This window comes from Etheostoma cragini, chromosome 6 (genome assembly GCF_013103735.1).
Source record: "Etheostoma cragini isolate CJK2018 chromosome 6, CSU_Ecrag_1.0, whole genome shotgun sequence".
Classification (NCBI taxonomy): domain Eukaryota; kingdom Metazoa; phylum Chordata; class Actinopteri; order Perciformes; family Percidae; genus Etheostoma; species Etheostoma cragini.
The window spans coordinates 17917250-17932751 of record NC_048412.1 but is presented as its reverse complement, the minus strand read 5'-3'; the positions used below and the strand labels follow the sequence as shown (position 1 = coordinate 17932751).

Here is a 15502-nt window from a genome sequence, read left to right as displayed (position 1 = left end):
CCCCCCCCCCCCCCCCCATCTCTTCATCCTTCACTTTGCATCTGAAACAGACCATCTACCATTCACTGGCTGCCTTTTTTGCAACTTTCAAAACTTTTTATAATCTCACACTATGGACCTCTCAGGCTCTTTGCCTCCCCCTTCCCCATACACCTTCCCTATTATCCCCAATTTCTCTGTTCCCTCCTCCTCTCCCTCTATCTCTCCATCCCCCAGCCTGGCATCCACAGCTCTCTTCTGCTCCCTCCTCTCCCTCCTCTCCTTGCTGGGCATCACAGGAAACCTGTACACTATGGGCCTCCTTCTGAGGCGCAAGACAAGTAGAAGAAGATGTGGAGCAGGAACGGCCTGCTGCTTGATGAAAGTACCTGTACCATCCTGCCTCGCCAACTCCTCCTCCCCTTCCTCCTCTTCCTCTCCCTCCTCCTCTCTTCATCTCCAGGTGCTGAGCCTTGCTCTTGCTGATCTGCTCTACCTTTTCACCGCTCCCTTCATCGTATACGACAGCTTGGCTTCAGGCTGGGCCTTTGGTGAGCCAGGCTGCCGTCTCCTCCTGAGCCTCGACCTCCTCACCATGCACGCTTCCATCTTTACTCTCACTGCCATGAGTCTGGACCGCTACCGGGCAGTGGCCCATCCCCTGCACACCTCCTCCTCCAACTCCTCCAGCCTGCTGCGTGTAGGCCTGGCCTGGGGACTGGCTGTGGCTCTCAGTCTGCCCATGATGATCACGCTGCACCTGGAGGATGGGGAGAACCACGAGGGCCAGCTGTGTGTGCCGGCATGGGACGAGCAGAGCTCCAAGGCCTATCTGAGCGTGCTCTTCTGCACCAGCATTCTTGGTCCCGGGCTAGCCATTGGAGCACTTTATGCTACTCTAGGCCGGCTTTACTGGGTGTCTCAGACCAGGCCAGGCTGGGCCAGTGGGGGCAGCACTGCTTGTCCCCCCCGTGCACCCAAACCCAAAGTTCTGCTCCTCATACTTGGTATTGTTCTGGCCTTCTGGGCCTGCTTCCTCCCTTTCTGGATCTGGCAGCTGCTGCCACTCTATCAGCCCGACATGCTGCGGACAGTACCAGTAGGGACACAGGTGACTGTGAATCGTATCCTCACAGGGCTGACGTATGGGAACTCCTGTGTGAATCCATTCTTCTACACACTATTGACTGGAAAACGAAGATGTAACCGGCAGACGATGACATCAGCAAATCAGCTCTGCCGTAAGAGCAGTCCACTGCAGTAGTATGTATGTGTGTGTGTGAGAGTGTGTGTGTGTCTTTGACATCAGAGACAATCTTTTTTTTCCATGGCAAGGCCCCATGCCATGAAAATTTCACTTTATGAGGTTTGTTAAAATTAATATGAGTTCCCCCAGCCTGCCTATGGTCCCCCAGTGGCAAGAAATGGCAATAGGTGTAAACTGAGTCCTAGTATTCTGCTCTGCCTTTGAGAAAATGAAAGCTCAGATAGGTCGATCTGAAATCTTGCTCCTTATGAAGTCATAAGGAAAGGAGGAGAAAGCCTAAGGATAGCTCATTGTGGGACTGGCTCTAGTGGCTGTAATTCTGCACCAAGGCTGAATCAGATACGGTATTAGGGGATGACAAAGGTCTATATAAAAGCATCCAAAGGGCACCATTTCATAGGCCCTTTAAAGATTATTTTTATTGGCTTTTTTACCTCTAATTAAGGGTGACAGTGGATAGATGGGAAAGGTGGGAGAGAAATGGGGGATGACACGCAGCAAAGGGCCGCAGGTTCGATTCGAACCCCTGGCCGCTAAAAAGTACTCGGCCTACATGGGGTGCACGCTCTTACTGGGTGAGCATGAAGTCGCCCCAGAGACAATAATGTGAGTGTACATACATTTGTGACAAGGTACTGTATATGAATGCTTTATGAGTTCCATACTAGGCACCACGACGGATTTATCCTTAGACTACAAACTAAGGAAACAGAACGATACTGAGCAAATGATAGCACTTTGTATAAATGCTTTAAAAAAGAACTTCCTGTTGGGAGACAATCAAAAAGACATGTCACCTAATAAATGCTTTATCTGATAACATTTCACAAACTTTGATGGTCATATAAAATAATGTGTCTTTAATTGATGTAGTTACCAAGTTAATTATTTGGTTTTAAATGTTTTGATATTATATTTGTGCCTATGGTAAAGTAAAACAATGGCATTTGTAACAAAAGTGGTTACTGCAGTAATTCCTTGTGCAGAGTAACTTACCCCAAAAACAGATTTAATAACAGATGTATTGTTTATTTAGTCAACAAAAAACCTGTATTGTATACATTGAGAAGAGTTTATGTTGTATGTTGCGCATGCACAAGCCTTTCCAGTAAATCCCTTCTGCTTGTTTTTAGAGAACTATCAAAGAAAATGTTTGTTTTTGAAAAACTGGCTGTAACTGGCCAGAACCTCTTGGGACATTTTTCTGAGACATTGTTTGTTGACATAATGAATTATGTTTGAGCGGGTCAACAGTCTTTTGTCTTTTGTTATAATCATGACCTGCATGTTGGGTTTGAAATTGTAGTCATTATTTTTGAATCGTGCAATTTGTTGCATGGCTTAAACTTTTGTTGATTGTAACTTATGTTTATAATAATGCCTAATATATAGCTTTGAATAAAGACTATGCTTTCTGTAGTTCACTGTGGGATTGGATCTTTAGCTGGGAGAAAAGAAGGAGAAAGTGACCTAAACCAAATGTAACTTAAGATCACACATTTTAGTGTTCTCACACTAATAAAAAAACCATAGACAGCAACCAACAACAGCAAGTCAGTCTGTGTCTGTACGTCAGTGACTCTGCAAGGTCTTCCCCATTCTTGTGTATACATTCGCTGGCTGGTGTTTCTGTGTCTCCCTGTAGCAACGGCCTGTCTCTGTCTGTCGGACTTAAAGGCTGCACTGTGCTGTATCGCAGACCCTGCTGCTCCTTAACACAGATGAACAAATATTGTTGTTTAACAGAAATGAGTAGGGACAGGGATGGGATGATGGGATTAAAGGGGGCTGTGTGGTATCTATATTGCATGGTGCTTTGGTCAGAAACATGGTGTTCTCAAGTCTATGGGTTTAAGATACTAACCATGTAATTGTAAGATTCCAGGTTCAAGTCCGGCAGGGGACTATTATTGTATGTCATCTCCCATTTTTTCTCCCCTTGTGTGTCCTGTTTGTTACTTGTTTACTCTATACCACATACTTCTAGTTAAGATATAAAAGGCCGGAAAAAAAGGAACAGCAGAAGGTTTAGAAAAACTAGGTAGAAAATTAACCAAAACACAAACACAAGCCTTAAGATAAAATGACAGGTTATACTTGAGTGTGTTGTAAACTAATTAATCACATGTTGCAGAAATCTGCATATATCTGCAATCTGCATATTGGCTGAGTATAATTTACAGAAGACAAAATAGCTATTAATTTAAAATCTAATTCTGTTCAAATCTAATTCTTTCAGCATAGGCTCACTTTGTAAAGCTTACAGCATGTCTACATCTGTGCTGATGGAAATTAACTTTCCTTTAAATAATATGCAGCTCCTTGATGATCCAATGAATTAAAAATTCATGGGCTTGATTTGGCCAAATTGAAGCATTGAACAATTTCTGAGGAGGTTGTTTTTTTCCTGTATGTTTATTTAAAATGTGTTTCAATTGCACAGCAGAAGACCTGAGACAACCTTATACAAAATACATAAAAGATTGTATGTCTATATAAAAGAATTGCACAATGTGTTTATTCTCATAAAGGAAAAAAAAAACACATTTAAATCTACATGTTAAAAAAAGCATTAAGTCTCTAAGGGAAGAGATTCTGAATTAAATTCCAGACATTTGTTATTTTGACAAACAGCACAGGGAATAGCAGGTTAACACGTGGCAGTGATCCATAACATTTTTAATTTCATTAATGGGCAAGGGTGTTTTTCCACCCACATCACACAGAAGGACCAGTGAGTTCTATTAACTGTGGTTTAACTTGACATGCAGTAACTTGAGTATATAAGCCTTACGTGATGGATTATTTATTTGATTTCATGTTAAATGTAATGTAAAATGTAATTATGTGAGGAAAGCCAACTTAAAGAGTGGGTTTATTTAATTGCACATAACATGGATACATACATGTAGAAACATTACTTGAGGAGAAGAAAACCCAAGAGCTGCAGGAGTAGCTGCATTGGTAATACCAACAGGTTGAAGGGACACATACCAAAAGCATTTGTCAAGGCAGCTCGTGCGTTTCTCTGCACTGTGAAGCCATTATTTCAGGAGTCCATGCTGCCTACCATGTGTTTCCATTTACCTGTCCTGGTTACCTCTGAGCATAATGTTCCCTCTGCAGTTATTATCCAAAGCCCTGTGCGGTCACACAACAGGGGGAATTTCTGTTGTGAGGTTAATGCAATATCCATCCACCTATCACAGACAACGGAGGCCTTCTTAGCACATTTGTCCATTTGAAAGGAATTTCTTGCAGACAAATATACGTTTGAAATCATGAGCCCTTATATGAGACTGATTTGTGAGAGGTGAGAGGTGATTTTTGGACCCCTGGGTCATACCAAAATGACAGAAGATGGAGGGTGTAGCTTCTGTAAAGATGAAACCTCTCCAAAAAAGACATTTAGCAGCAGTGTGGATATTAAAGCACAGGGAGCTTGTTGTTCAATTTTCTGAGTCGGCATAGTGGAGAGGTTTCGGGTGTTTGCGTGTTCAAAAATTCAATATATCAGATGATTAAGTCCTCCCTCAGGTCTGCGGGAATGACTGAGTGTTTGATAAACTCCAAATACGTGATGTTTGGTCAACCCAACCAAATGGATGGAAAATATTGTCTCAGTTGGCAGGATGGTCGATTTATAAACTTTGTGTTGTTTGTGTTGGTAGTTGCCAGCACAGACCGACTTGCTCCAATCATAACTTTTGTCCTTGTATGCAACAGAAGCTTTCTAAAAAATTGAATTCTGAGATTGTGGGCTTGGTCCTCCTCCTCCTCTCTAGTCCACAAGGAAAATACAAGGACAAATATTTTCTTATGGGAGCGTCGCTCTGACCTACCTGAAGCATTCATAAATCCAGCACATGTCCGTTTCAAGCATCTTTCCATACCAGAATTAACCTACCCCGCCTCTCAGCCTCTCGTACTGACCAGTGTTTGAGGCTGCTGCAGGTGCCCCTCCCCTGGGCAACCCGCTCAGGAAAGCACCCCGCTGTGTAGACGAGACAAGCCTGCAGCCCGGGCCAAATTCCCGCTGTGAGGTGTATAAGAAGCTCCCATTCTCTCCAGACATACACAAAAAAGATTCCCTTCGCACTCCTCCTCCGCCTGCCCTCCTCTAAAATGCAATCTTGCCATCTGTTTTCCCTCTCTCAGTCACTTTTCGTCCCATCCACACTTTTTGCCTCGCCTAGAGTCTCATTCCTTTGCATGGGCTCACCTATATGACATTAATGTTTGCAAGTTTCAAGTCAAGTTTTTGCATTATAAATGACAAAGAACTCTTAAGCGGCACTAGAAAGTTCTAGAATAACTTTATAGATTTAACAGACATTCAACATCTGTAACATCAGCTTGTTATCAAACACACACTAATTTAAGTTTTACAACACCTGCACATGTACGCTACACAGCATTAAAAAAAAAATGGTTTGTGATTGCGGGTTTGACAGCAAACACTGAAACCTGGAAGCTCACAGTGTTTCTTTGTTCAACCCATGGCAACCTCAGCATGAGGCGCCCTCCTCCCCATCACGTCCCCTGACTTCACACCTCTGTGTCAGCCGCCAGGATCAGGCGAGACCCAGGCTTGCGCGCCTTGAAGGCCGGAGGTTACATCAACCAACATACACATTACGGTTCACACTCGGGCTCTTACTAGGAAAGACAGTAAATATGGCGCGTCTGCCCCTCTCGCTCCTTCTCCCTGTGCTTCAACATTGCTCTCTGCTCCCTCTCCCTCACCTCCCTGCTGCCCGTAAACAGTCATCCCTGTCGACTTAGGCGTCAAAGCTCCCCTGACCTCTGACCTTCTGACAACTAACTCATCTGAACCTCATGGTTTGTTCATGCAGGGAGGTGAAAGGAAATTATGCATTTCCATAACACTGTTCAATCTTAGAAACAAAAGCATGTGTTGATGTGCTATTATGTATAAGAGCTGAAACAATGAGTTGATCAGCAGAAAACAAACTGTGACTATTTCCTAAGAATCTTTCAAGCAAAAGTACCAAATATTATCTTGATCCAGCTCTTTAAATGTGACGCCCTATTATGTATGTGAATACTAATAGACTAGTGGCATGGCTTCCTAAAGGACTAGCTGCTTCTTGTTACGCCAAATGTGCATTTTACACAAAGGAATGGCAGCTATTTAAGGTGCTCCGATCAGGATTTTTGGGGCTGATCAACAATTGCCGGAGGCATTCTTGGTTGATACCGGTCACCGGGTCTATTTGAAGCCTGTTTCTGTTTATCATGTCATATATTTATCATATAGTAATTTCAATAGTCTTAACAACAATGTATATTTATTAAAATTAACAGAAGGTAATGTATTGTGAATTGTCAACTGTTGAGAGGAAACATTCAACTGTCTACTTCCTCTGTTAGAGACACATCTTAAACAGCTTAGAGCTTAACAAATAAGCCTTATTTCGAAATAGATTACAAAAAAACTGCAATTGGTAATTTACACAAACTTAAAGTGTACTTAAACGTTAAGCGCAGAGCAAAGAAAACAAAATCAAATATCTTGGGGTGTCGAGATAAAAAGGCATGAGGTGTAAAGTATTTTAGGATTGTCCTGCTGTAATGAACTGGAAACAGAAGCCACGACACAACAGTCACACATGTTTAGAGAATAAATCAGTAATTGTTTATCTTTGTGTTCTAGCTCAAAATAAAAAAAATGTCCTTTCAATCACTGCATAGATTTATTCAGTAGTAGTAACAACTTTTCTCACAGACGGATCGGCCTTTATGGAGACCACCGATCAAACTATTTAAAGCCTTTATCAGCCGATAACAATCAGTGGCCGATCAATCGGAGCACCCTTAGCAGCTTTGAGCGATTTCATTAAGAAGTATCAAAATAAAAAGTTAAGTTCTAGGCCCTATATATTAACTGATTTTAACAGTGACACTTCCTTATCTGAGAGTGAAGGTGGAAGAGTGGACAGTATGGTGTTTAGAATTAGAGTGCCACCTGCAGGTGAAATATGAGAACAAAACTTCATAGTTTAAACCAACCATGTAAACTGTGTCTTTCACAGTTATTCTTTCACAGTTTCCTCTGCCTTTAGTCAGCTCTGTGTAGACTTGGTTGTTCTACACCAAGCATCCATAATGTATAATATATTTATAATATATGTAGAAGGTAAGTCACTGCCTTTATGTCACTACCGTTGTCGTATAATTATACTGTAATATTATGTACTTAAATATTTTATTAGCAGCTGCTAGTAACAGCTATAAATTGGCAACACAAAATGTTCTTCCCCTGTCTTTGCACTGGCTGAACTTCCAGCTCGGGTGGCTCAGTAACTGACCCATCCCAGTAACAGAGTCCCCAGAGGGGAGGACTCCCGTCCTGAGGGCTCAACACTTGAACAAGCTCTGTTCACCCACTAAAGAGCAAATATCCTAAAAGGAAATAAATTAATTCCACTATGAATACTGCCCTGATACACCCACAGTTTATAGCCAAGCATTTCACTGCACAAAATATGATAATATGAAAATATGATAAAATAAGATATGTTGAGTATGTGAGAAATAAAATCTTTAAGGAATTTGAACACAAACCAAATACAAACTACTTCAGCTAATCAAAGCTGTATGCTGCTATATGTATCTAACAGGATCAACATCTTAATGTAAAGTCCTACAAAACTGCTGTACTGTAACTTTGTCAGTACTGTACTCATCATAAAATCTGCTTTTAATAAAAATAAATGTAACTCATTAAAATGTTGTGTGTGTAAAAGGTACTGAGCAGCTTTCTAGAGAAAGAAAATCATGGTTGAATGGGATCTGACTTTAAAATCAAGGAAAGAGAAAGTTCAAACTAGATGAACTCTAGATGACATGAGAAAGAAAACCAAGGAATCCTGCATCTTACTTCAATACAAACATAATTGCAAAACTTAAAAAGCAGTATTTCACAAATGGCAGCTTAATTTTAAAACAAGGGCATGAAAATAATCCATTGCTTTGACTCTTGAAATAATAAAAGGCAAAGTATAAACATCTTCAGTCCTAATAGATGAGCATGAACAAAGGCAGTGTTGTGATTGAAAACTAATATTGAGCCTTTTAAAACAAGCAATTTCCTCTTACGTACAGATGGCGTGCCTTGATCCTAATCAAAGGTTTTGTAGACTGTTGTCAACACCCCACAACACAGGACAAAAGAAATTAATCTAGGTTTGCTGGTTGTACAATCTATTGATCCATGTTGCCCCCACACAGCGTTCTAACCTTCCACAGTAACTTGCACCTCCTGGCCTTGCTCTGAGGTCCTGGGTGGTCAGTAACTAAACACCTGTACCTGAGTCCAGAGTGAATTGGAGTAACCCAGAACATCAGAACAGCCTGATGCTGTGGTATGTCTCTGCACAGGATATTAAATGTTGGCTTATGGCCTTTAGGGCCTGGCTGGCAACCATGAAGAATACTGTAAGCCTACAGCTCGGACAACTTTCAAACATTTTGAAAGGTTAAGAGGTTTGTATTCTATTTGCAAAAGATAAGACCATGCTTTCAACAGGTCTAAAGACATTAACGCCATATTAAAATGATACGAACAGGTCACGAAATATATTAGCCCTTTTCGAATTTGTTATTTTGCCCATAAAAATTGTTGTTTTTCTTTGGTCTAAGTTGGACTTTATAATGTTGTATCTATATAGCTAAACTTGCCACAAATAGGCCTACATGTTTCCATCAGACAACTTGCAATCTAAAGAGCGAGACAAACAGCAAAAAACCCATCTGTCAAAAACGTCAGGAGTCACAGCACAAATCAAACAACATCCTGACACGTGTTTTAAAAGTTATACTACGAGACATTAATTCATGCATTTAACATGACGTTTTTAAAAGTTCTTAGTTGCTCACACTTACCTTGATTAAATGGACTATCACGAAGCCTGTCCTGCAGCCCATGGCATCTTCCTCCACTGGAAACTTTGATGCCTTCTCTGGAGAACTCGCCAAGGGTGGCACGGAAGTGATAAAAGATGGGACAGGCGAGGCAGCCGCACCACATCAAAACACTTTTGATGCGCATGACTAATGCTGGTATCTGGCGCCCTCTTGTGGTTTTTGCAAGCACACAACATCAACCGGAGGCGGAAACACTCAGTGAGGTACGTAGCGGTGGCTAGTAATCATCACAGAGACCACTGTGCAGAAGAAGTCAAGAGAGGGTTATCACACTTACATTAAAACTGAGAGAACATTTTCCATTTGACAAGATATTGATGTCATATTGTGGAACCCAAAACGGCGGGTGAGTGTGTGAAAACGGGCTGTTTTATATTTTATTGTGGTATTTGACTCCCCGTCTAGCTAGCTAGCTAGCTAGCCGGCTAGCTATAGCTAACTTAGGTTAGCCAGTTTATGTAATCATGGCGGATTGTTGTCGAGCAGCTCAGCAGTGGTTTATGCTAGTTAAACTGTAGTTACATGTTATATGAGATATTTGATAATAATGCATGCAGTTTGAAGTGTGCCTGTACTTACAATGAGGCAAAACCATAGGAGGGAAAAAGAAGTAAGACAATAAAATCCAGTCTCACTTCTTGTTCGTCTTGGCTCAACAGTCAACGGCAGATGTGTAATGTGTCATCTGTTATGTTTTTCTGTTCTCCCAGCCGCCGCAGCAAATGGGACCAGCCCGGCCCTGGCTCTGGTGGGATGGGGGAGGCAGAAGCAGCACCCACCGGGGCTCTGGATGCTGCAGCTGCGGTGGCTGCCAAGATTAATGCTATGTTGGTAGCTAAGGGCAAACTCAAACCCTCGCAGATAGGCATCCCGGGACCACCTGATAAGGTAATACGGAGCATGATTCATGCATAAGAAATGCCTGGTTAGTCTCTAATACTGTTAAGTGACAGTGTCCCCTCTTAACTTGTGACACATAATTTATCTCTTGACTCTACTCCTCTGTCAGTCTATATGTATTGGGAAGCCGCCAGTGCCAACAAAAGCCAAAGATGACTTGGTTGTAGCTGAGGTTGAGATCAATGATGTCCCAATTACCTGTCGTAATCTGCTAACACGCGGACAAACACAGGATGAGGTCAGTAACAATGTTATCAACATCAAGATAATCATATCTCAAATAATTAAGTCCATCACTGGCTTTGTGGACTGTTTATTAACATGCACTTGTTTTTCTGCAGATCAGTAAGGTTAGCGGCGCTGCAGTTTCAACCAGAGGCCGTTACATGACAGCAGAAGAGAAAGGCAAAGCGCTACCAGGGTGACTTTTCTCCTCTCATTTTCAGATACCGATCATAAAAATCATCAGCTTGCTGCTTTAATTATTATTTTAACACAAACCTTTTGCTCTTTCCACTTAGGGATCGACCTCTGTATCTGCATGTCCAAGGACAGACTAGAGAGCTCGTCGACAGTCAGTACTTTTTCAGACTTTTTTAATGAGTCTGTGTCTTCATATATCATGTAATTAAACTGACGGATTTGTTCCCTTGTTCTCCAGGGGCAGTTAATAGAATCAAGGAGATCATCACCAATGGTGTGGTGAAGGCTGCAACTGCCTCATCATCTTCTTCACCGTTCACCCCTAGTGGGGCATCAGTCACAGTTTACCAGCAGCATAACCCGCCTCCTTCATCGCTGCCTCCCATGACCCATCACAAACCACACTTTCAGTCCGGGGTAAGGGTAAATAAATGCTATTACCATTAAAGCTTAGTATACACACTAAAAATGTTGCTGAGGGAGAAGACAATATTTGCAATTTAACCTACAGTAATGCATATAGTTGTATTTATGCCCTTATGTTGTCCCTCTTTTCTCAGATGCATTACGTTCAAGATAAAATCTTTGTGGGCCTGGAGCATGCTATCCTTGGGTTTGTGGTCAAAGAGCGGGTTGAGGGTCCTGGCTGTTCGTACCTGCAACATATTCAGGCTGAGACTGGGGCCAAAGTCTTCCTCAGAGGAAAAGGATCAGGCTGTTTGGAACCTGCCTCTGGACGAGAGGCCTTTGAACCCATGTACATCTACATTAGGTGGGTGTTGATTTACTAATAAAAGATTAAGAACATCTGCTTGTGTAATAATATTAACTAGTTTTTGTTCCATAGCATTGTGGGCTCAGTAGAATTAAATGCATGTTGTTTTCTCTCCAGTCATCCTAAACCAGACGGACTCGCGGCAGCAAAAATCTTGTGTGAGAACCTGCTTCAGACGGTTAGTAATTTCCTGTTATGGTGAAATGTTAAACCACAATACTTTGTCCAGGTCTGTGCTTTTTCATTCCAGCTACAATTGACATTCATTACAAGCTCATACAACTCCAAATGCATGCTTTGTTGTTGCTGACATTGTTAACTGGCTGGAGGAAGAGCTGGCTCACAGGCCACCACCAGCTGACAGATTTGGCACAAGCCTAGCTGAATTTCCAAATTGTGTAACTTGCCAACAAAATCAGTGACTATGTTTACATGCACATGTTTTTTGCCGAAAGACGATATTCCAACTAGTGAGTTTTCTGCTTATATTTCCTTTTACATGTAGCTGTGCAAAACATAATTTTTTAAATGTTTTTCCTCCCTTCTACCAGGAGGTATTAAATAAGTTGTAAATAAATATAAAATAAAAGTGACATACGACTTGCTAAAACCCGAGTCGGTTGGGCTTTCAACAGATGGAGACAATTACAGGGTTATATATATAGTTCTTATTATTATGCAGTAGGTTTATACAATGTTCTCTTTCGTAAGTGACATGTTACATCTTAGTTTTTTGCTGTTTTCTTAACATGTTTACCTACAATAGTACATTTTCATGCTAACATCCTGACAAACAAGGTTTGTCTTTGTCTAGGTTCATGCAGAGTACTCTCGTTTCCTCAATCAAATGAGCTCAATGATGCCAACGCAACAAGGTACAATATAGCCAATGGCTTTCTGTGATTAGATTTATCACTTTATTTGGCAATGCAGTCAATTGTCAAAAGTCAATGGAAGATTCTGACTTGATCTGTTTCTCACCCATTCCCCCCCAGGCTTTGCACAGCCTCCAGTGGTGAATGGGATGCCTCCTCAACCTCCTTACTACCCCCCTGCTGGATACCAGCCAGGCTACGCCATGCCTGTACCACCACCTCAGCCACAACCTGTCTCCCTACCTTACACTATCCCACCTCCTATACATCCCAGTGCACCTGCAGGCGTGCCTCCTCAGTACTCCCTCCCCCCTGTTCCCGCTCACTCCCTCGCTCCAGCTCATGCCGCTGCTTCAGGCACTATGCCACAGGTAGGACCAAGCCATCAAAACCATGTGTGTAAAGCATGCAAAGCAATAATACTTACCATATGTCTTTCCATTCCTGCAGACTCTTCCTCCTGTACCTTTTCCTCCATCAGCTGCAGCGCCACCCAAAGCTCCACCTCCTGCCGCTCCAGTCAACCCACCACAGAAAAGACGTTTCACAGAGGAGATCCCAGATGAGAGGAACAGCGGCCTACTCGGATACCAGGTGATATTTAGCTCTTCCACCTTTACAACCCATAATTATTCTGCTGATTTTTATTTTCCCCTTTCTTTTCTCTACCTTTTGGCCCCTATGTTATCATCTGTGCATGTGCATGTATGTCTTTTGCCGCTCTATTACTTTACACTACCATTTCATCCTTTCTTTAAAAAGTTTTACGTACATCGTTGAGATGGCATGGTTTGCAGTTTCCTTTTGTTCACTTACAGTTTCTACTGGTAATAAGGCGTTTCAGAAAAAGGTATTATTAATACTGATAAGCTTGAAGTATCTTTCATAGTGGCTGGGGAAATGTCAGAGTAATCAAACTTGTGGTAAGCTATTCACAATGACAGTTTTTGTTTCTTTTGTTGTTGATGATATAGTTATAAGTCATACCAGCTAGTGTCAGGACAGGGTTTAGTAGAGGATGTGTGCTAATCGCGCCTGTGTGTTTTTCTGCTCATAGCATGGACCCATTCATATGACTAATTTAGGTGCAGGCTTCCCAGTGGGCAGCTCCGAGACTACAGGACCCCCACCACAGAGTTCCTCTGGCCCACCGAGTGAGAGGGACAGGTACACAGTGTAGTTACATTTGTTTACATTTAATTAATGTGTGTAAGGCCCGGTAGGCATAGTTAACTAACACCATTTCTCTCTGTGTTCTCCAGTAGGCAGCTAATGCCTCCACCTCTGCTGACTGTGAATGGAGTGAGACCCAAGATGGAGGAAAAAAGGGCACCACAAGGCCCCGTGGGTAAGGGTATTATCCTGTGGACTCACAAATCCCTGCCCAAATCCAAATCCACAGTCAGGGGGACTATGGATTTGTATTGTGACACTTTATAAGCTCAGCCTGGATCTATTCACATATTTAATGTAGAGCTGCAAAGAGTCAAATGTAAATCGTCTCTCAGGCCACTAGACTGTGTCTAAATGTCAGTGGTCTCAATGAGATTAAAGAGGTACAGCTGTTACATAAATTGCAAAATGTTCCTCTAAAAGCTTGTATTTCTTTGGATTTGAATTACGATGTTTTTATGGCAGATTAGAGAAATGCTCAAACTGGGCCTTATGCTTTTTATGATTCTTGCAGGATTCTGCTGCTGTGACTAGAAATCTCCAGATAGTGAGGCGGAGTTATGACCCGACATCTTTTGTGCATTGTTTGTTTAAGAAGTCTGATATTTCGAATCGACGTGACCGTCCCATTCTGATGACATCATCAGTCTGGGGTTGTTTGTAGTTTGTTTGCTTTCCTCACTAACGAGAATCTCTCCTGTTTTTGTGTTTTTCTCTTTTTCTCTGTGTTTTTCTTCTTTTCCATGTATCTCTGGGGCGATGATGGATTCTGATTGGGGGTGGGGCAACACTCGTCCTGTCACGCTGTCCTACTACTCCCGTGGACGGCTCCCCACCAACCAATGGCTGCTTTTGAATGGCTGCCCCCTCCTCTACTCTGCTGACAAAATATGATTTAAATCTATTAACTAATTGTTTCTCCCAAAATGTGTTTGGAATAATGAACTTGAACCTGTCCTACGTGAAACATGTTGCCGCTGTTGTTTTTGTGTATTTTTCCTCTCCACCTTTCTTTCTTTCCTTCTTCTGCGTGCTTCCCCTCTTCTTTCAGAGCCCTCAGTGAAGAGAATGAAAACTGGTTTGGTGGCGTACACCGGCGACTCCTCTGATGAAGAGGAAGACCACTCAACCTCCAAAGCCTCAGGGCCAGGTAACCCTGGGGCAGTTCCCCCCCACTCCACCTCCTCAGGCTGGACACAAGGCTACCGCTGCCCTCCGCCACCTCCCCCTCGTGCTAAAACACAGCCACAGCAGCAGTCTATGCCCTTCTGGATGGCACCCTAAAACAGGAAATATCTAAACTCCCTCAGCGCTTTGTGCCGAGTCTTACAGGATGTTGACCCAAACTGAGTCTTTTTCCACCATTCATCACATGGATGACTCCACTTCATGTTGGTTCCAGCATTATTTTAGTACATGGGTCCAAATGGACATATTCATGTTTTGGGAAACTATGGTTTGTTTCTTTTGGTGCACAAATTATAGTTTGAACATAAACATTTGCAGGACTGATACTCAAACTATTTTGTGGATGTATAGATGGTCAGATGAGATATTCTGCCTCCAGTTTTATTTTATTTACAATATCACAAGGCAATGATGTTGCACATCAGTGACCACTTTTCATTTTATCCCTAGTACAGCTTTTTGTTACGCATTTTTTCCTTCCTTTTGTCCCTGTCCAGATCAGTGACACCATCCTTTCCTATTCTGGTCTTTTTGTACAGATCATATTGGACTAATATGTAGTAAATCTATTGAATTTATTTCATGCTTTTGTGAAATAAATAAACTTAATTTATTGCCGTGTTGAGCTTGTGATTATTGGTAACGTGTATTTTCCGTCTGAAAGTCTTTCTGCAGAATTTATATTTATTCTCACATGAAAAACATTTTTGCCTGTAAGGGTTTTGCAATGATGATAACTTTTAAACTTAAGGAAAAAATGTAATGCCATTTAAGCAGTACAATGTTGCATGCTTAATCAGAACAAAAATATTTTTAAATTTGAACTATTTCATATTTGAACTAGGTTAAAAAAAAACGAGGTACACAATGTCATATGGCACAATGAGCTATTATTACTTAACCTTCCTATGGTGTTAGGGTCCCGACGGACCCGTTTTGAGTTTTAACATGCATAAAAGCACTTCATACATT

General features: G+C 41.9%; 3 protein-coding genes across 5 annotated transcripts in view; 2 read left to right on the top strand and 1 right to left on the bottom strand.

Moving 5' to 3' along the window:
• The window catches only part of LOC117946736 (urotensin-2 receptor), a 4367-nt gene extending 1702 nt beyond the window's left edge, over nt 1–2665 (top strand). Inside the window, exons 2-3 of the mRNA XM_034875096.1 lie at nt 51–1268; nt 1843–2665. Of these exons, the coding sequence (XP_034730987.1) occupies nt 113–1243 (1131 nt within the window). The 5' untranslated portion in view covers nt 51–112 and the 3' untranslated portion in view covers nt 1244–1268; nt 1843–2665. The remainder of the gene's footprint in view (nt 1–50; nt 1269–1842) is intronic.
• Nucleotides 2666–9372: 6707 nt separating this feature from the next.
• The window catches only part of khdc4 (KH domain containing 4, pre-mRNA splicing factor), an 18379-nt gene continuing 12249 nt past the window's right edge, over nt 9373–15502 (top strand). Inside the window, exons 1-14 of one of the 3 annotated variants that reach the window (XM_034875050.1) lie at nt 9373–9542; nt 9907–10084; nt 10206–10334; nt 10438–10517; nt 10618–10670; nt 10758–10936; nt 11080–11291; nt 11412–11472; nt 12109–12169; nt 12290–12540; nt 12620–12763; nt 13227–13336; nt 13432–13517; nt 14394–15151. In XM_034875050.1, the coding sequence (XP_034730941.1) occupies nt 9514–9542; nt 9907–10084; nt 10206–10334; nt 10438–10517; nt 10618–10670; nt 10758–10936; nt 11080–11291; nt 11412–11472; nt 12109–12169; nt 12290–12540; nt 12620–12763; nt 13227–13336; nt 13432–13517; nt 14394–14626 (1806 nt within the window). In that variant the 5' untranslated portion in view covers nt 9373–9513 and the 3' untranslated portion in view covers nt 14627–15151. Of the gene's footprint in view, nt 9543–9906; nt 10085–10205; nt 10335–10437; nt 10518–10617; nt 10671–10757; nt 10937–11079; nt 11292–11411; nt 11473–12108; nt 12170–12289; nt 12541–12619; nt 12764–13226; nt 13337–13431; nt 15152–15502 lie in introns of those variants that run through there. The other 2 variants (XM_034875051.1, XM_034875052.1) reach the window with 2 other exon arrangements.
• LOC117946728 (NADH dehydrogenase [ubiquinone] flavoprotein 1, mitochondrial-like) overlaps nt 15269–15502 on the bottom strand; it is a 4909-nt gene continuing 4675 nt past the window's right edge. Inside the window, exon 11 of the mRNA XM_034875081.1 lies at nt 15269–15428. The gene's annotated coding sequence lies outside the window, so the exon portion shown is untranslated. The remainder of the gene's footprint in view (nt 15429–15502) is intronic.